The sequence below is a fragment of the Ahaetulla prasina genome, chromosome 6, assembly GCF_028640845.1.
Source record: "Ahaetulla prasina isolate Xishuangbanna chromosome 6, ASM2864084v1, whole genome shotgun sequence".
NCBI classification, from domain to species: domain Eukaryota; kingdom Metazoa; phylum Chordata; class Lepidosauria; order Squamata; family Colubridae; genus Ahaetulla; species Ahaetulla prasina.
In genome coordinates, this window is record NC_080544.1 from 95,577,404 (window position 1) to 95,597,676 (window position 20,273).

A 20,273-nucleotide genomic window follows, 5' to 3' on the forward strand; every position below is an offset into this window, starting at 1 on the left:
TTAAAATTGCTTTCTAATGCTAAAAAACAAATCCCTAACTGCAAGAAAAAATATGTTCGGAGGAATATGCTCAGAATGCACGTTTTATTTCCACTTCTCTTAGCACACGCTTTCTGAAAGAACACACACAGGGAAAAGAAACAGCTAAGGGAACAACTTACCAATTAGCAGGTACAGGAATGAGCCAAACTGAATTTGTGAATTAAAGAATGGGAAACAAAGAGAAATGGAAATGGGCCGATCAGTGAAAATGAAAAGCTGAGTAAAAACAAGTTGATGGATCTTAGCATTCCTAATATAGGACTCCTTAAACTTGATGCTATTATCAATTTTAAAAATCAGCAGCAATTGTGCAGGCTAATGGTGAAATTGCAGTTAACATTTGGTTTTGAAAGATGTCAAGACTCAATCTTGCTAGACCCCTGCAACTGGTTGTGGCTAGTGTATTTTTGAGTATTACAGACTAAACAGGAACATTTCCCGTGAGTAGGTTGTAAGCAGGGGTGGGCTTCAAAAAATTTAGCAAGGGGTTCTCTGTCTGGTTGCTGGGTGGGCGTGGCCATGATGGGCGTGGCCTAGTCACTCTCCTGCACTATGGCAGTGGCGGGGTGGTGGTGTTTGCCCTCCCTGGGCTCCAGAGGCTCCAGGAGGGCGAAAACAGCCTCCCCAGATTCCAAAAGCCTTCTGGAGGCCAGAAATGGGCCTGTTTCCGGCCTTCCTAAACTTACCTGCATTCAAAATGGGCTGCGGGGGGACTCCTGCGGGGGGGGGGGGGTGGCGGCGGAGTGAGTGGGGCCAGTGAGGAGTGGGATTTGGGGGTTCTCCAAACTGCACAGAAACTTAGCTAGCTTCTCTTGAACCCCTGTGAACCCCCAGCAGCCCACCCCTGGTTGTAAGCATCACTTTATCCATCTATTAAACTGATTCCTTGTTTACCGCACTGTATTTCTTTGGTCTGCAACCTTGGTCTGCAACCTTCTCTTGATTTAGTAGCCAAGGTGATGTTAATTCTTTGGATGAAGCTATTCTAAAAAAATGTCCAACAACACATTATGTAGTTCAAACTACAGAGCAGGGTGCAATCCAGAGATTTTAGAGTCACTTCTGCAGTGGTGAAAAAATATGTATCAGTATGGGAATTGGGGTTTACTTCTTCTCCCACTACCATTTTCTCAATCTAAATGTATGCTGATGCTCCTGTAGAGCCTTTGTTTAAAAGACATTGGTAAATATGGCATTCTTTTTTAAAAATTCCTCTGAAGAGTTCCCTACCTACTTGGATGGGCAATTAGCACTAGCACATATACCACTACACAATGCTTTGCAGCACTCTCTTGGTGGTTTATAAAATCAGCATATTGCCCCCAACAATCTGGGTCCTCATTTTACTGACATCAAAAGGATGGAGGGCTGAGTTAACCTTGAGCCCCGTCAGGATCGAACTCCTGGTTGTGCTCAGATTCAGCCTGCAATACTGCATTCTAACCACTGCACTACCACGATTCTTATAACTGAGATTAAGATTTGGGATTTTATATGGATAAATTCCACCTAGCTGGGGGACATGTCTACAGCAACCCAAACTGGTCGTCTTCTAGATGTATTACATTTCCATTTTCTTAGAGATTGGGCTTGCAGGCTGGGATGAATGGACACGGTAATGGAATACATTTGGAGGCATTAGGTTACAGATGGCTTTTATAGAGCAAAATATAGCAGCTATTCTTGCCATTACAGAATTGAGCCCTGAGAAAGTATGTCTGAGAAAGCTGCAACATTGCAGGGAAGAAGTAAAATACTGTGGTGTTCTTGGGCTGGGACTTTTCAATCTGTCTCTCTTCTTGCAACAAGATTGAGCTCTAAGGTTCCTTGAGTGGAAAGGAATCGGACTTACAGAGATGGCAGAAAGTATTGGGTCAAATCCCAGTTTTTCTTGATTGACATGGTGGTGCAGTGCAAGCTGACTTTGCCTACATCCAGGAGTTTGATCCTGAGCAGCTCATGGTTGACTCAGCTCTCCATCCTCCTGAGGTCAGTAAACTGAGGACTCAGATTGTTGGGGGCAATATGCTGACTCTGTAAATCGCATGGATGTGCTGTAAAGCACTGTGAAGTGGTATGTAAATCTAAGTGCTATCACTATTTGTAGAAAACCCATGGGAAGGCTGAAAATGTGTGCTCTGGTTGGAAGAATTCAGAAAACGCAAAAAATGAGCAAAGTCATTCTAACCAGCAAGACTTCTAGACTCTTAGTTACTACACAATTTTTACCTTCCAAAAATGTCTTTTTAATAAAAATTATTCCCTACTGTAAAAAACAACAACAACCTGGGTTTTAAAAATCAAAGTTTAAGAAATTGTTCAAATCACTGCATCCTTTTTAGTAACAAATTGTCTTTTCAGATTTTTTTTTCCTTTCCCCTTTGGCTTGTTTATTTGATCCAGATCCCGTTGGAATAGTATCAATGTCTCCTGGCTAAATATGTTTCAATCTACCTTTAAGTGTTTTTGGATGCAGTGTGTTAACTATACCTTGGACTGTGTTTAACATCGTTAATTGATGGAACCTCAGACAGTTTTTAAAAATGTTTTGATCTTGAATATTAAACAAGGAAACAGATAGGCTATTCTAATGTCTTTGGAGATTCTCAATCATCCAGGTCAATACACGAGCACACAATAGATTTAAGCTTAATGTGAACCGCTCCAATCTTGATTGCAGAAAATATGACTTCAGTAACAGAGTTGTTAATGCTTGGAACACACTACCTGACTCTGCGGTCTCTTCCCAAAATCCCCAAAGCTTTAACCAAAAACTATCTACTATTGACCTCACCCCATTCCTAAGAGGTCTGTAAGGGGCGTGCATAAGAGCACCAGCGTGCCTACCGTTCCTGTCCTAATGTTCCCTTTGATTGTATCCGATTCGTATAGTTATTTCATGCTTATGCTTATATATATGCTTATATATCGTATAGTTATTTCAGGCTTATGCTTATATATACTGTTGTGACAAATAAATAAATAAATAAATAAATAAATAAATAAATAAATAAATAAATAAATAAATGGTTGCCCCAAAGGTGCTTTTCCAAAAGTAAGCTGGACTTCTTTTGTTTTTTTCTTGAAAATATTTTGCTTCTCATCCAAGAAGCTTCTTCAGTTGTGGATGAATGGAGGGGAATGGAACAATTTATATTCCTTAGCAGCAGTGGTGAAATCCAATTTTTACTACCGGCTGGCATGATGGGCGTGGCAGAGGAAGGATACTGCAAAATCCCCATTCCCTCCCCATTCCTCATCCCCCCAATCCCCATTCCCTCCTCATTCGCCGTGAGCTGAAAACGCATTTAATTATCCAAGCGGGACTGGATTAAAAGTTTTTACTTAATTTTAACTGGGGTAAATTATTTTAGGAAATGGGTTTTATTATTTTAACTGTATTTTTAGACCATGACCTATTTAAATAAGTTTTTTAATTAGTTTTTTTACCTGTATGATATTTGTATTTTATCGGCCTGTAAACCGCCCTGAGTCCTTCGGGAGATAGGGCGGTATAAAAATTTGATTAAAATAAAAAAATAAAAATAAAAAAAATTCCTGGGGGAAGGATATTGCAAAATCTTCATTCCCAACCCACTCTGGGGCCAGCCAGAGGTGGGTTTTGCCGGTTCTCTGAACTACTCAAAATTTCCGCTACTGGTTCTCCAGAACCTGTCAGAACCTGCTGGATTTCATCCCTGCTTAGCAGTCATCTGCTCATTAGCACTCTGAAGGTTGGTCACCAGCTTTGAGAGTCGTTGAGGCCACTTGGAAGTTTATCTGTACCAACAGGGTCACCTGAATTAGAGGGCAAATAGATGTAGAACCTTCTTGGGACTAGTCAGAGCAGGGGTCTCCAACCTTGGCAACTTTAAGCCTGGAGGACTTCAACTCCCAGAATTCCCCAGCCAGCTTTGTTTTGCTGGCTGGGGGATTCTGGGAGTTGAAGTCCTCCAGGCTTAAAGTTGCCAAGGTTGGAGACCCCTGAGTCAGAGTATTTTGACCAGATGTCTGCAAAGAATATAAATGCTCCCATTCTCCACCATTCAATCAGAGCTGAAGAAGCTGCTTGGATGAGAAGTAAAACATTTTCAAGGGAAAAAAACTCCCAAGAAAGTCCAATTGCCTTTTTGAAAAGTACCTGTGGTTTGTTGTTAGCTGCGAAGTTGTGTCCAACCCACTGCAAACCCATGGACAACATTCCTCCAGGCCTTCCTATCCTCTACCATCCTCTGGAGTCCATTTAAGCTCACACCTACTGCTTCAGTGACTCCATCCAGCTACCTCATTCTCTGTCGTCCCCTTCTTCTTTTGCCCTCAATCTTTCCCAGCATTAGGCTCTTCTCCAGTGAGTCCTTCCTTCTCATTAGGTGGCCAAAGTATTTGAGTTTCATCTTCAGGACTTGGCCTTCTAAAGAGCAGTTGGGGTTGATCTCCTCTAGGACTGACCGGTTTGATCACCTTGCAGTCCAAGGGACTCGCAGGAGTCTTCTCCAGCACCAGAGTTCAAAGGGGACTGCTATTCTAATCACTGAAAGACCGCTTTGCTTTGGAGAAGTGTTGAATGGAGCAATGCCTTGAAGCTAGTCCCCTCACCTGTAAGTTCCAATCTGTTAAAAATAACATTTGCTGCCATTTCATGACATCTTAAACACCCCCCACTCTGCTACTAGGAGGCCAGGCCTTGCAAGATGATGCATGTAAACCAGGGGTCTCCAACCTTGGTCCCTTTAAGACTTGTGGACTTCAACTCCCAGAGTTCCTCAGCCAGCTTTGCTAAGTTGAAGTCCACAAGTCTTAAAGGGACCAAGGTTGGAGACCCCTGATGTAAACTATTTCTGCCAAGAAAATAATTTTCCCCATCGATCCACTTGTGTTCCCCCCCCTCCCCCCGCCACCTGAGAATTCATACTGCATTCCTGCAGGCGGGGAGAAGACATGCCAAATGAAAGCAAGTCTACAAATATAATTTCCCCACAAAATATTTTCAGGGGCTCCTTGTTTGCAACCACATAATATGTGATAGTCTCTTGTTGCCTAGGAATGCTAACTCTTTTATTTATTTATTTATTTATTTATTTAAAAGAAAGAGAAGGTGAGATTTCATCTGCTCTCTTTTTATCCATTTGGAAAATAAACCCCACACATCATTATTCTGCTATTTCAGAGAAAAGGGCTGAATGTTTTCATTAAGGATAACAGCTGCTTCTTTTGTAACAGCCGGATTTCACTAGTGAGGATGGCAAATTCAACATTCCTCATTTAACACTAATTGCTCCAGCTTAGATTGTGGCTATTTTCTCCAACACGTGTAAATTAATTCTGTGGTAATGAAGACAAAAGGGGGAACCTGGGTCTGGAATGATGAGAAAGTTAGTTTGGAACAGGTGCCCGAGGCCTGAATAGCTGGGCCTGCCTGTGTTGCTGGATGCCATTGGAACAGTTTAGGAGTTAACATGGGGATGCTGAATCCATGTTAAACTTGCAGGAAGAAATAATCATTTGGGAAATGTCAGGCGTGAAAGCTTCCCATGTGTTGAAAAGGCTCCGCAGATGCACTCCAAGCATCAAAGAAGAATTTGGGTTGAGAGCAGGGGTGAAAACTAAAATTTTTCCCTACCGGTTCTGTGGGCATGGCTTAATTGGTGGGCATGGCTTGGTGGTCAGGTGATCAAGTGGGAATGGCTTGGTGGTCAGGTGACTGAATGGGCATGGCCAATAATAATAAATAATAAAAATAATAAAGTATACAAAACTTTGGAGCGCACTGGTCTACCTTCTTTAAAAATAGAGACACCGGTCTACTAATTGCCTTTTTTTGGAAGCACCAGTCTACCTTCTTTAAAAATAGAGGCACCGGTCTACTACCCGCCTACAGCGCTGATCAGTTGTAGTGCTGTCCTTTGAAGCGCGGCGGCAGTCATTTAAGGCCGTTTACAGCTATATCACCACCGAGAGCTTCAGAGACAGAGAAGAGGAACAGCGAGGCATGGGCGGTGGGCGGGGGGAGCAGGGACTTTTGCTATTGGTTCTCTGAACTACCCGCCCCCATCGCTACCGGATCACGTGATCCGGTCTGAACCAGGAGCATTTCACTCCTGGTTTAGAGGTTTCTTAGATTAATTTTTAATGACCCCTGGATCATTGGCTGACCGAAACGTATAGTGGGAATTAGGCAATCTTTGAAGCCATGCCATCCCAAGCAACTGACTCGTTTCTACTTTTGAACTGAATTTTATACAAGGCTGTTTCTGAGGGGGACTTGTGCAAAATGTCCTAAAGCAGGGGTCTCCAACCTTGGCAACTTTAAGCCTGGAGGACTTCAACACCCAGCAAAGCTGGCTGGGGAATTCTGGGAGTTGAAGTCCTCAAGGCTTAAAGTTGCCAAGGTTGGAGACCCCTGCACTAAAGGGTCTTCTTTTTGGCTAGTGTTTTCTGCTTGATTTATCAAAGCAACAATGGGACTCTGGAGCAGGGGTGAAATCTATTTACCTTCCTTACTGGTCCTTACTCGCTTCGCTCCTGTCACATGCGCATGCAGACCTTCTGCACATGCGCAAAATCTTCTGCACATGCGCAGAAGGTAAAAAACACATTATTTGGTTAAAACCAGGAAGTAAAGACACCTGGACAGGTGAGTGGAGCTTTGCTGGCTCAGGAATTCTGGTGGTTGAAGTCCACAAGTCTTAAAGTTGCCAAGGTTGGAGACCCCGGTCTACAAAATAAACCTGTACATTCCTCACAGGTCAATTCAACAAAATAATACACAGTTATCTTCCAAGAGGCAGATTCCTGAATTATTTTAAAGATCCATTTAGAACATGTCCAAATCTCTTTGTACAGGCAGTTCTCAATTTACAACAAATCGTTTAGTGGCCATTTGAAGTTACAACGGCACTGAAAAAAAGTGACTTCTGATTGTTTTTGATGACCATTCTATTATCCCTGTGATCACGAAACCGAAATTCGGATGCTTGGCAACCAACTCATATTTATGACGGTTGCACTATCCCAAGGTCAGGAGATCCCCTTTTGCGACTTTCTGACAAGCAAAGTCAACGAGGAAGTCAGATTCACTTAACAACCGTGTTACTAATTTAACAACTGCAGTGATTCACTTAACAGCCACGGAAAGGAAAGTTGGAAAATGGGCCAAAATTCACTGAACTGCCTGGCTTAGCAATGTAAATTTTGACCTTGGTTGTGGGCTACCTGCAAATTGTCTACCTGCAAAACAAATTCCTTGCGTGTCTAATCACACTTGGCCAATAAAAAATTCTATTTTATTCTATTCTATTCTATTCTATTCTATTCTATTCTATTCTATTCTATTCTATTCTATTCTATTCTATTCTATTCTATTCTACTCTACTCTACTCTACTCTACTCTACTCTACTCTACTCTACTCTACTCTACTCTACTCTATATCCAGGACCTCAACTGGATTCTGGTTTGCTAGATCCCTGATTTCTACTCTCCTGTCTCTCTTGTGGTTGTGATCACACAACACACCTAGCCAAATCAGTCAGCAGCTGCATTTGCACCATGTGCCAAATGCTGTTAGTGTTGGTTAGTGTAACCTTGCTTTGGGTTTTTTTTTTTTTTTGGTAAAACTCAGTATGTTCTGGGAACACATCCAGTTTGGTTGGCTGTCGATTCAAATTTATTGTGTAAACCCAGAAATGAGTTATGTCAATAACCAAGGTAACTGTGATTGCAAACCCAGCCAGTGTGATAAACCAGGAGAATAAATGGGAGGGGCTTCGGTATTTTCCTCCAGCTGTCCTTCTTCATGAGAAAGACCTCAATCATTCAACGATAGCTTTGTTTGACACATAAAAGCACCCGTCCGAGTTTGAATCCTGGCATTTCGAGATAGGTTGGGGAAAATGTTAGAGATCTTCTATCAGGGTGTTGACAAAAGTGAGCTTGTTTGACGGATGTTGGATAAGGCAGCTCTGCATTTTTGCGTTAGAAAGCAATAAAAACAAAGATCATAGGAATTATTATCTTTGGAATGAAATATTCCTTGTACGTTGCCATACTTTCATCCACATTGTTTATATGAGGTGGTTCAGCTACTTATTACATATTTCAGGGGTTGCCACAAAGAAGGAGTCAAGCTATTCTCCAAAGGCAGGAGAAGCAATGAGTGGAAACTAATCAAGGAAAGAAGCAACCTAGAACTAAGGAGAAATTTCCTGACAGTTAGAACAATTAATCAGTGGAACAACTTGCCTGCAGAAGTTGTGAATGCTCCAACACTGGAAGTTTTCAGAAAGAGATTGGACAATCATTTGTCTGAAGTGGTGTAGGGTTTCCTGCCTAAGCAGGGGGTTGGACTAGAAGACCTCCAAGGTCCCTTCCAACTATGATATTCTATTCTATCCTATAGCGACAATGCATGCAAAACATCGTACTAAGGTAGAAGGAATCTGCTCTTTGGATTTTTGTCTAACTTAAACAGAGAGGTATCAATAATGAAAGCATTGTAGGTGTATTTGGTGGTGATGCAACTATTCTAGGATCCTGAGGTCTGCTGGTACTACCACATTGGGTTGCTCTTAATTAGAAATAAAGTATAATCAAATCCAGATTACTAAAATATAGATTATAAATAAAAATGTATAGAAATAAGACATGACCTTCTCCCTCAGTTTAGTGGCTTTGAACTGTAACTCCTAGAATTTCCTGCCAACTAAAAACTTTGACAGGGATTGATTCATTTCCTGAGGTTTATGTGCCACTCCAATTACAAGTGACTCTGAGCCATTTGCACTTCAATTTATAGTACCGGGTTCAAAACATAACATACAAAATGCAACTTAATTGCATAATATAATACCAAGGAGCAATTCATAACTATTAGTGAAAAACCTTCTGTCTAGATCTTATTCTGCCAGATTCCTGGCAGAATAAGGACCATGTATTAAGGGGCGTGCATAAGCGCACCAGAGTGCCTACCGCCCCTTTCCTAATATTTTCTTTTATTCGTATCCTTTTCATGTTTATAATTTATAATTATGTTTACACTTGAATCTGTCATAAAATACATGCTTGAAGAAAATTAAAAAAATAAATAAATGTGAATCCGGAAAAGAGGGCAGTGATACAGAAAGTGGGCTCCAATGTTCTCTTATTATGACACACTGTAGTGTTGTGTCAGCTCTTCACACTAGATCAGATTAAGAAACTAAAATTACATATTAGATGTGTTAATGCTACTTTTTATAAGTTCACATACAGAATCTCAATGTACCTCCCCCTTTCTCCCTTCATCTACAAGAGAACTAAAGGTAAAGGTAAAGGTTCCCCTCGCACATACGTGCTAGTTGTTGCCGACTCTAGGGGGCAGTGCTCATCTCCGTTTCAAAGCCGAAGAGCCAGCGCTGTCTGAAGATGTCTCCGTGGTCATGTGGCTGGCATGACTCAACACCAAAGGCGCATGGAACGCTGTTACCTTCCCACCAAAGGTGGTCCCTATTTTTTCTACTTGCATTTTTATATGCTTTCGAAACTGCTAGGTTGGCAGAAGCTGGGACAAGTAACGGAGCTCATCCCGTTACATGGCAGCACTAGGGATTCGAACCGCCGAGCTGCTGACCTTTTGATCGACAAGCTCAACGTCCTAGCCCCTGAGCCGCTGTGTCCCTTACAAGAGAACTAGAGAGGATCAAACCTGAGATGCTTTATCAAATTACATTTCTAACTTGGACTCATATTTTTGTCTGACTGTTGTCTTAATTCCAGCTCTTGCTCCTGTTCCTCAAGGTTACTTTTAAAGGATATTACAGGTTGGGATGCAGAGGTGGTATTCTGCTGGTTTGCACCGGTTCGTTCGAACTGCTAGCGGAAATTGTGGGTGGCCCCGCCCACCCGCTTCGGCTCTATGCCATCCTATTTAGGCAAGTTTTTGAGTCCGGGCACATGTGTGGAAGACGAGCGCCCCAGCAAAGCTCATGTGCGGAAAACCAGGCGCATGCGTGGATGGGGCATGCTTACATTTGCGAACTAGAAGGGAGAGTAAGTGAATACCACCCCTGTTGGGATGTTGGCAAGTCTTTCCTTCTTGTTTTTATTAAGTGGGCAGATGCTAGCTAAGAGTGGACTTAACTGTGAAGGGTTTTAAAGGTTACACCCAGCACCTTGAACTTCACCCAGTACAGCCTTCAAAATAGAGGTGTCACACAAGGCAAGGTTATTGCCTTTGTTACTCTAACTGCAGCATGACTGACCAGCTGTAACTTCTGGGTGGTCTTCAATGGCAGTTCCACACTGACTGCCATTGCTCGACAGTGAGATGGGTACAATATAAACTTAATAAACAAATAAATTCCAAATGAGCAAAGGGCTCAAGCCATGTGTCACTACAAGCAGGGCCTTCCAGTCAGAAATGGATGTTCTTGATGGAAAAGATAGCATTGGTCAAAAACCCTCCAAGGTCACAACTGGTACCTTCTCATGTAAAATAAAGAGGCCAAGGCAGTGGTGAAATCCATTTTTTTTTACTACCGGTTCTGTGGGTATGGCTTGGTGGGCTTGATGTGGCTTGGTGGGGGTGGCTTGGTGGGCGTGGCAGGGGAGCCAGCTAGAGGTGGTGTTGCCAGTTCTCCGAACTGCTCAAAATTTCCGCTACCGGTTCTCCAGAACCTGTCAGAACCCGCTGGATTTCATCCCCAGGCCAAGGACATAATTTTTCCTTTCTATCAATTGAAATTACTCAGTCTGGAAGGAAGAGAACCAGTGCAAAGAAGTACCAACTCTCACTTCTAACCCTCGAAACTAGTCCAGAGGGTTAAGACAAACAATGGTATTGAAAGCTGCTGAGAAGTCTAGCAGAATTATGAAGGTCACATACATCATTCCATCTTGATCCCACCATAGGTCATCCACAAAAGCAATCAATGGGATCTGGTTTCTATGCTCAGGCCCCGATGGAAAAGGTCCAAATTCACCCCTTATTCAAAGCCCCCTTCAAATTCAGACCTTTTACTTATTCAACCACCTCCCCAAAGGGAAGGTTGAAGGCTAGTTAATAGTTATCAGAAACAGCTGGGTTAAATATTGACTCCTGGGAGTGGGATTGATCACTGTTCCCTTCAAGAGAGTCAGTGTAACCCTCCCTCATTCAAGGATGCACCAACCACTCCTCCCATCCCACCTCCTCTTAAAAACACCATCATTAGCCTAGTGGTAAATTGAAGTCGCTCAGGAATACCACTCCTTGTGCAATAGGGAGCCCATATATTATATTATATTATATTATATTATATTATATTATATTATATTATATTATATTATATTATATTATATTATATTATATTATATTATATTATATTATATTATATTATATTATTATATTATATTATATTATAATATTATATTATATTATATTATATTATATTATATTATATTATATTATTATATTATTATATTATATTATATTATATTATAATATAATATTATATTATATTATAATATTATATTATATTATTACATTATATTATATTTATTTCGTCAAGCATATATTTTATGACAGATACAAGTGTAAACATAATTATAAATACATGTAAAGGATACGAATAAAAGAAAACATTAGGACAGGGACGGTAGGCACGCTGGTGCGCTTATGCACCGTATATTATATAGCAGTAGAAGTCCCAAAGCTTCTGGTTTCCTGTGAAACTTAATTTTGGTCACCTGCAAAACATCCAAATGATACTTGCCAGCAATCCTCCCCTGCTCTTAGCTCACAGCTAATTCCAGATCCAAAACAGAGGGGCATATTTCTGAGGGAGGAACATCCCTCTCTTTACTTATTTAGGTCTAAGGACGCAGGCAGGTCTCCCCTTCCATCCGCAATTAGATGATATGTAAAGATTTATTCATCTTTTCCCCTTTCACACCTCACAGTCCTTGACATCTGCCCACACCTGTTTGAAGTTATAGTCTATATACATCCTACCTTAATGTCATATGAATCAGTACTTTCTGTACTGTATTTTTAAATATGCACCTGAAATCTAAACAAACTTCTACTTGGGGAAACAGTAAAAATAAATTAAAAGGAAAAAAAAAACCTCCCATCCTTTGAAAACTTCATAAATTTCCACCTCTTCTTTTGTGGACTTTTCTCCAAGTTCCTCCTTTTTTTAAAATTTTATTTTCACAGCAGATTCTTTTATTATTTTTGGTAGGGAAGCCATAATATTTGCAGCGTATTATGCATTGCCATTCCCCCCCCCCGCTTTAGCGTGTCACATAGCCGGCTGGTCTGAACTGCATGTTAAGCAGTTGTTTGGTGCTTATGTTTAACCAGGGTTAGCAAAGTTCAAAATATAGATCATCAAGCTGACATGTTCTCATTTGCCTTTATAAAAAACTAACAACAATTTAGACTCAAATGCACGGAGAACCTGTTGGGAAATTACCAGGCCAAGCAAGGAGGAAGGGTCAAGCAGGGAATTAGCCTTGAGTTGTTGTGCAGCTGCAAGGGAATTAGGATTAAAATCCCTCCCCAAGTTCCTGGAACTTTATCTGTTTGTTCCCAAGAGAAGGCAAGAAGTTTGGTGAGATTCTTGTATTATAAGTGGAATACAATAAAGTGGTTAGCTTGAAACCTTCAGGTGTGGATCTGGTTGCCTCAATCCAGAGGTGGGATGCTGGAAGTTTGCATGGGTTCAGGAGAACCTCAAGCTAAGATTCTGTGCAGTTTGGAGAACCCCCAAATCCCACTCCTGACTGGCTTCGCCTTGCCCCTCCTAGGAGTCCCCATGTAGCCTGTTTTGGATGCAGATAAGTTCAGGGCATGCTCAGAGGCTTGGGGGTGGGTGGTTGGGAAAACAGGCCTACTGGAAGTTCGGGAAGGCCTCTGGAGCCTGGGGAGGCCATTTTCAAAGAAAGAAAGAAAGCCTCCAGAGCCTGGGGAGGACAAAAACACTCCCCCGCCGTGATGCAGGAGGTCAACTAGGCCACGCCCACCATGGCCACACCCACTTACCAGTTGGGCAGAGAACCCCTTGCTAAAATTTTTGAACCCCACCCCTGCTTCAATCTGATGTAACCATAGCTAATGTAAAACTCAAACCTTTCCATTTGTATCTTGTATCTAAGACTCAGGAGAAAACTAAACGTGTTTGTATCCAAATGTTGTCATTGTTGTACTGTTTCTTAGTTTTCTTCATTGTTTTGTGGTTTTGCAGTTGCACAGCATTTTGGAAAATTATTGCTGGAGCTTGCTCATAGCACATTCCTCAAAATTCCCAATCAGCCTGCCTTCATATGAAATGTACACACACAAAGCAGTGTTGGGTTTCGAAAATTTTTACTACCAGTTCTATGGGCGTGGCTTGGTGGGCATGGCATTGCTTGGTGGGCATGGCTTGGTGGGCATGGCAGGGGAAGGATACTGTAAAATCTCCATTTCCTCCTGATCAACTGGGACTTGGGAGGCAGAGAATAGATGGGGGTCAGTCAGAATTTTTACTACCGGTTCTCCAAACTACTCAAAATTTCCACTATTGGTTTTCCAGAACTGGTCAGAACCTGCTGAAACCCACCTCTGATACAAAGAATGAAAGTCTTTTCAAAATAAGCAGGGCGTGAAGTGGCCAAGGCTAAATTTTGAAACTCTTTATAAATGAGACCAAACTTTTCATCACCTTCAAGAACTGATATCACCTCTTGACAAACCTTAACTTCTTAGCATCTGCTCTCTCGGCTTAGTCTCCAACATGGCTTTTTTTACCTTTTGAATTTTATTCCAGACACGTTCTTTATCACTTTTCCTTCCTTCGAGGGTGTCCATGGCATCTGCCATTAGTGACTGCAGCTGTGACACCAAGATAAAAATTATCGGAATGGAATTCACACAGAAATAACTTCCCTAAATACACAGATTAAAAGCTAATTAAAAAATCATTTGTACGGTGATGATTTTATTGCTCATCTTTTGCACAACGAGCAGCATCACTTTGTCTGTTTGCTCCTCCCGCCTTCCTTGGACTCATCCACATTTTACTTTTTGCTATTGGGGGATAAATAATGACCCCAAATAAGTAAATATGGATTAGTAAATATGAGTTTTTAGCCTAGGATTATTTTGTTGGTAGCAATAAGGAAAAATTAGAACATGTAAGTTCCATTTGTTTCAATATAGCAATTGAATACATACTTGTGTGTGCTACTAAAATTAGAAGGAGACTAAAATGTATAGCATAATGGATATTTTTTAACCTATTCTCTCTGAGTTATTTGTCTATTTGTGTTTGTTTTTATATATTCACATTCTTAGGCCACCAATTTGTCAATGATTCTGGGCAGTGTACAAAACTAAAAACAAAGTTATAAAAAAGCCATCACAAATGGAAAAAAAATTGTTAATCCTGGTGCACAAGCTATAGAAAAGTCTGCATCTCACCCTGGCTTAAAAGCCAGATAAATAGTTTTGTGTAGTGATAACAACTGGGACTGGCAATTTGGACATTAAGCAAAGTAGTTGCTAAGTGAAACATCATGATTTTAGAGTCTTCAGCTTTCCTTTCCTATTTTTTTTTAAAAACTTTATCGTGTGTTTTTTTATTCAAAAGCTAGAATAGCATCAATATCTACGTCACTGTGAATCAGAACACATGTAAAATTCCTTACAATACATTAGATTCCAAAATGGTATCAAAAAGTACAATAAAACTAACATTTCCGTTACAGGAAATATATGACACAAAACCCACACAAAAAGGTGCAAAGTGATATTGGTTCTCTAAAATGCATTTCATTATGTTCTAGTGGAATAACACAGATCATAATGAACTCCAAGAGGCAATCTCTAGAAGCAGAAATTGCAGCTTTAAATAGACCCTCAAAATCACTCTCAATATAGCCTATCAATTAAATCATTAATCTGCAGCTAGGCTGAAATGTAGACACCACAGTTGTGAACAGGGTACAGGTAACTACAGATCTATAAAGGTCATAAATACAAGGACTGGTTGCAGAGTTTTTATATCACTGTTATAACTATGGACACTCACTAAACCAGGCGGTACTAAACAGGACCACCTGTATTCAAGATACATTTAAAGCAAAGCAGAATCAGGGCCATTTCAAGCTGGTGTGTGTGTGTGTGTGTGTGTGTGTGTGTGTGAGAGAGAGAGAGAGAGAGAGAGAGAGAGAGAGAGAGAGAGAGAGACTGTTCCGGAGATCAGGGCTGATAGACAGGGTAACATCTTCTATGTTTTATCAGATAAGGTTGCTAATGAATCACTTAATGAAGCATTTCAACTCTGTCTGATTTTACGGGATGAACAGATTTCCCCCCCCCCAAATAAAATTGCACCCCATCAGATATTCCCTGCCTTGCATCGAAATATGGCCAGACACCATATGTATTTTTTAATTAATTAATTAAAATGTAATTAATAATTAAATTTTAAATCAAGTGATAAATTAAATTTGTTTGCCGTCCATCTTGCTGCCAACGCAGCTCTAGGCAGCTTACAACATCAAAATGAAACCCTAATTAAATATACACCAAGGTATAGAAAATCTCAATAAAATCACGGTGAAAATACAAATTGTAACTAAAACTAAAAGATGGGGAGGAAAGGAGCAGAATGTATTGGGGAGAGGTGGAAGCTCTGTTCTATGATTTTTTTTTTCCCATAGGGTCATTCGCTTCATTAAACTTGGGGATCTGTAAAAAATAGTCTTGTAGCAGCAAAGTCCAGTTGTCCAATTATTGCCACTATTTGCACATCATGTAAGATGTTTGACTTTGCACATCATGTAAGATGTTTGACTTTGCACATCATGTAAGATTTATTTGGCTCTAGTTTAGCATGTTACACGAATCCAACCACTGTGACTTATTCAATAACCTGGTCAAACAAACCATTATGTAATGCAGTTTGTGAACCCAGCCTCGATCGGGTTCAGCCCCTCTATCTTTATAAACTTCTTAATACGCATCCTTCTGTTTATAAACATCCGTCTGAATTATATCTTAGTTGTGCCCTAAGAAACGTTAGTTTATTCACTGTAGAATATTCATCTCGGGTCTCTGATGCTGCCAAGTTTAATAAAGAAAGCTTGAAAGCTTCGCAGGCCCGCTAGAGGTGGTTTGCAGGCAACGCTACCCTTGAAAAGGTTATTGGGATTCTCCAGAAGATGAGCTTTGCAACTGGAAGACCAAGTTTTAAGTACTGTTTTTGTGGCATGTGTTTAAACTGTGATGTATAGCTTGGGCTGTCACTCTTCCCAGAAGGGGGGGAAAAAAAACTAGACACAGTTCATTTGCATATCATAATTAATTTAAATGCATGCACAGTTAAAATTATCCCTTGTAACAGTTTGAAGTAGAGCTTGGGATTCTGTCTTTTATCAGAAGGACTTGATATATTTAGGGAAGGCCTACTTCAAACTGTTACAAGGGATAATTTTAACCAGTTTTAATGATCGGGGGGCTACACTTAACATTTCTGAGAGGAGCCAAAAGTTGCTGTGGGTGGAATGGTGCATATACAGGCAGGATTAAGATGCTGGTTCTCTCCTTCTTCCAGATTTTCTTTACTTTTAAAATGTGAATTAAAGCCCAGTCTTTATGTTTCTCCTCTCAGATTTTCAGTCATTGTGCTCAGTGACTGAGCATGACCTTTAGAGTGCCACAAAAATGTGGATTAGGGACCACATGTGTCCCTGGGATTTATAGGTTGGTAACAAAGAGTTAAAATAACATAGTTTCCCCCCTTTTTGAGATCTTATTTTATGGCAGGGGTCTCCAACCTCGGCAACTTTAAGACCTGTGGACTTCAACTCCCAGAATCCCTCAGCCAGCAAAGCTGGCTGAGGAATTCTGGGAGTTGAAGTCCACAGGTCTTAAAGTTGCCAAGGTTGGAGACCTCTGCTTTGTGGAAGTAACATTGGATTCAGTCACTAGCCTCGCCTCTAATTACTTGGAACAACTTACCTCCAGAAGTTGTGAATGCTCCAACACTGGAAGGTTTCAAGAAGAGATTGGACAACCTTGTGTCTGAATTGGTATAGGGTTTCCCGCTTGAACAGGGGGTTGGACTAGAAGACCTCCAAGGTCCCTTTCAACTCTGATTTCTATTCTATTCTATTCTATTCTATTCTATTCTATTCTATTCTATTCTATTCTATTCTATTCTATTCTACTCCTACCCCTATCCTACCCCTACATTCTATTCTATTCTATTCTATTCTATTCTATTCTATTCTATTCTATTCTATTCTATTCTATTCTTACCCCTACCCTACCCCTACATTCTATTCTATTCTATTCTATTCTATTCTATTCTACTCCTACCCCTATCCTACCCCTACATTCTATTCTATTCTATTCTATTCTATTCTATTCTATTCTATTCTATTCTATTCCTACCCCTACCCTACCCCTACATTCTATTCTATTCTATTCTATTCTATTCTATTCTATTCTATTCTATTCTATTCTATTCTATTCTATTCCTACCCCTATCCTACCCCTACATTCTATTCTATTCTATTCTATTCTATTCTATTCTATTCTATTCTATTCTATTCTATTCCATTCCATTCCATTCCATTCCATTCCATTCTATTCTATTCTATTCTATTCTATTCTATTCTATTCTATTCTATTCTATTCTATTCTATTCTATTCTAATCCTACCCCTATCCTACCCCTACATTCTATTCTATTCTATTCTATTCTATTCTATTCTATTCTATTCTATTCTATTCTATTCTATTCTATTCTATTCCTACCCCTACCCTACCCCTACATTCTATTCTATTCTATTCTATTCTATTCTATTCTATTCTATTCTATTCTATTCTATTCTATTCTATAGATAGGGTTTTCTGCCTGAGCAGGATGGACTAGAACAAGGGTCTGTGGATCGGCACTGGTTCATGGCATGCCAGCAAACTGGGCAGCAAACCGGGCAGCGCAAACAAGCAAAGCCTCATCTGTGGGGTGCAGGCAGCATGCAAAACCACACCCCCTCCAGTCCATGGAAAAACTTCTCACCACAGAACCAGTTGTTATGGTGTTTTAATGTGTGATAGTTGTGTTAATATGAAGAGAAGATGTTTCAGTTGCTTGCATCGGAACTTTGCGTGTTTCATAATGTTTTATAATGTTTGTAATGTTTGAATAATATAGTGTTCTATATCATTTTAATGCTTATATATAATGCTTATAAGGTTAATAAGGTTTTATAATGTTTTAATATGTGATAGTTGCATTAAAAGGGAAGATGTTACAGTGGTTATGTCTACAGTCTTGGCAGGATTAGTTTGAGAGGGCGTGCATAAGAGCACAAACGTGCCTATGGTTCCTGTCCTACTGTTGCTTCATGCTTATGCTTATGTATGATGTTATGACAAATAAATAAAGAAAATAAATAAAAAATGTATTCCCTGCCTCTGGAGGAGCTGCCTTCAGCTGCTCCTATGAAATATTTCTGGTTCTTGTCATATGTAGATATATACCTGAAATGATGGCTTGTTGTGCATCTTTCTTACAATTAAACTACTTGAAACACCAGTTCCTGGTGCCTAAAAGGTTGGATGGCTGTTGGACTAGAACAGTGGTAGTCAACCTGGTCCCTACCGCCCACTAGTGGGCGTTCCAGCTTTCATGGTGGGCGGTAGGGGTTTTGTCCGATACTGAAGCACTTTCCTTTTTTTTAATTTAATTGACTTTTAAAAAAGTTTTCATAGCATTATTTAAAAACATTTTCATTAGGTTTTCATAAAATTCCCTGTGACAATTTAAATTTCTGAAAATATACTATTTGTATCGCCCGCGCATAAGTTTAGTTCACGTTACGTAAGTGAAACTAAATGGCGCTTTAGTGTGACCGCCAACAAAAGAGCCTCGTCCCAGAATAGCTTGCGCATCTCCCCCCACATCACCCAGCTGTAATAGACAAGCAGAGCTGGTAGCCGGCGCCCCCCCCAAACCCAATCCAGATGCGCGAGAGGCATGCGCAGACGACGATACACTTTATAAATCACCATTACTGTGGAACTGGTGGGCGGTTAGAAAATTTTACTACTAACAGAGATACAAAAGTGGGCGATAGGTATAAAAAGGTTGTCTAACTCTGGACTAGAAGTTCTCCCAGTTCTCTTCCAACTCTTTCATTCTGTTCTGATTTTGTAGAGTTCTAAGCCTAGTATGAGACTTAGTTTGATGTAGTGGTTAAGAAATCAGGCTAGAAACTATGAATTCTAGTTTCACTTTAGGCACAAAGCCAGTTGGGCGATCTTGGGCCAGTCACTCTCTCTCAGCTCTATGAAGGAGACAATGGCGAAGCACATATGAAAAGCCTTGCCGAAGAAAACAGCAGGGTCTTCTTCAGGCAGTCTTCAAGAATTGAACACGACTGAACGGAAGGGGAAAAAAAAATTCCAGTATTCAAAAGAAATATGAAAGCTGAGCGGCTAGATTAGAAATGAGCCCCTTGAGGAGTGAGTTTGTGATACACAATTTGTGGAGCTTAAAAAGATAAGGGAAGTTAGTTTGTTGGCATTTTGGTTCATTCTTGGAATATTTGGGAGGCAAAGAATCCTATCGCTGCATTAAATTCTGTTGACTGGAGGGAATATTCAGATTCCTCACCCAACTGAAAGGAGATGTACATTTGCATGCAGTATTTTCTGAAAAGGGTACAATGTTTCAGTAAAGCCGGCTGTATCTTTAAGATGTATTTAATTTACAGGAATTAATAATGACATTTTGTGTGTGTTCTTTTAAAGATGGCTTCTGTTGGGATGCATAGCTTTGAGTTTATGGATGAAGACTTGTTTCCTTCTTTCCTCTCTTCTTAGCTTCCTATTTTAAACCTTAAAGTCATTTAACCATTTGAATAAGCAAAGTTTGGTTACTCTGTTTGGAACAAGCCAACAGTTTCAACAGAGTATAAAAGACTAGTTTAAAAATCTGGTTTGTTAATTCCAGGAAAGTAATCTTTTGAAGATTTTCTGGCTTGTTGTGGAGAAGAGGAGAGAAAAAAAGGAGAAAAAAATACATTAAGATATTGTGTGCATACTGCATACTTACTTGCTTTTTTAGAGATGTGCATGCCTTTGTGGTGACTATCAATATATTTTGAGAGAAGACAATAACCACAAAAGTACGGAGCAGTAATTCATCCAAAATATTAAGCATTCTGTGAATTGTTTGGCTTTCATTTAGTTGTGCTGTGTGGTCTCAACTGATGCA

At 40.2% G+C, this 20,273-nt stretch overlaps 1 protein-coding gene across 1 annotated transcript in view; it reads right to left on the reverse strand.

The window, feature by feature from the left end:
* SPATA16 (spermatogenesis associated 16) overlaps positions 1-20,273 on the reverse strand; it is a 249,682-nt gene that overhangs the window by 21,962 nt on the left and 207,447 nt on the right. The window contains exon 9 of the mRNA XM_058189000.1: positions 13,791-13,874. Coding sequence (XP_058044983.1) covers positions 13,791-13,874 — 84 coding nt within the window. The remainder of the gene's footprint in view (positions 1-13,790; positions 13,875-20,273) is intronic.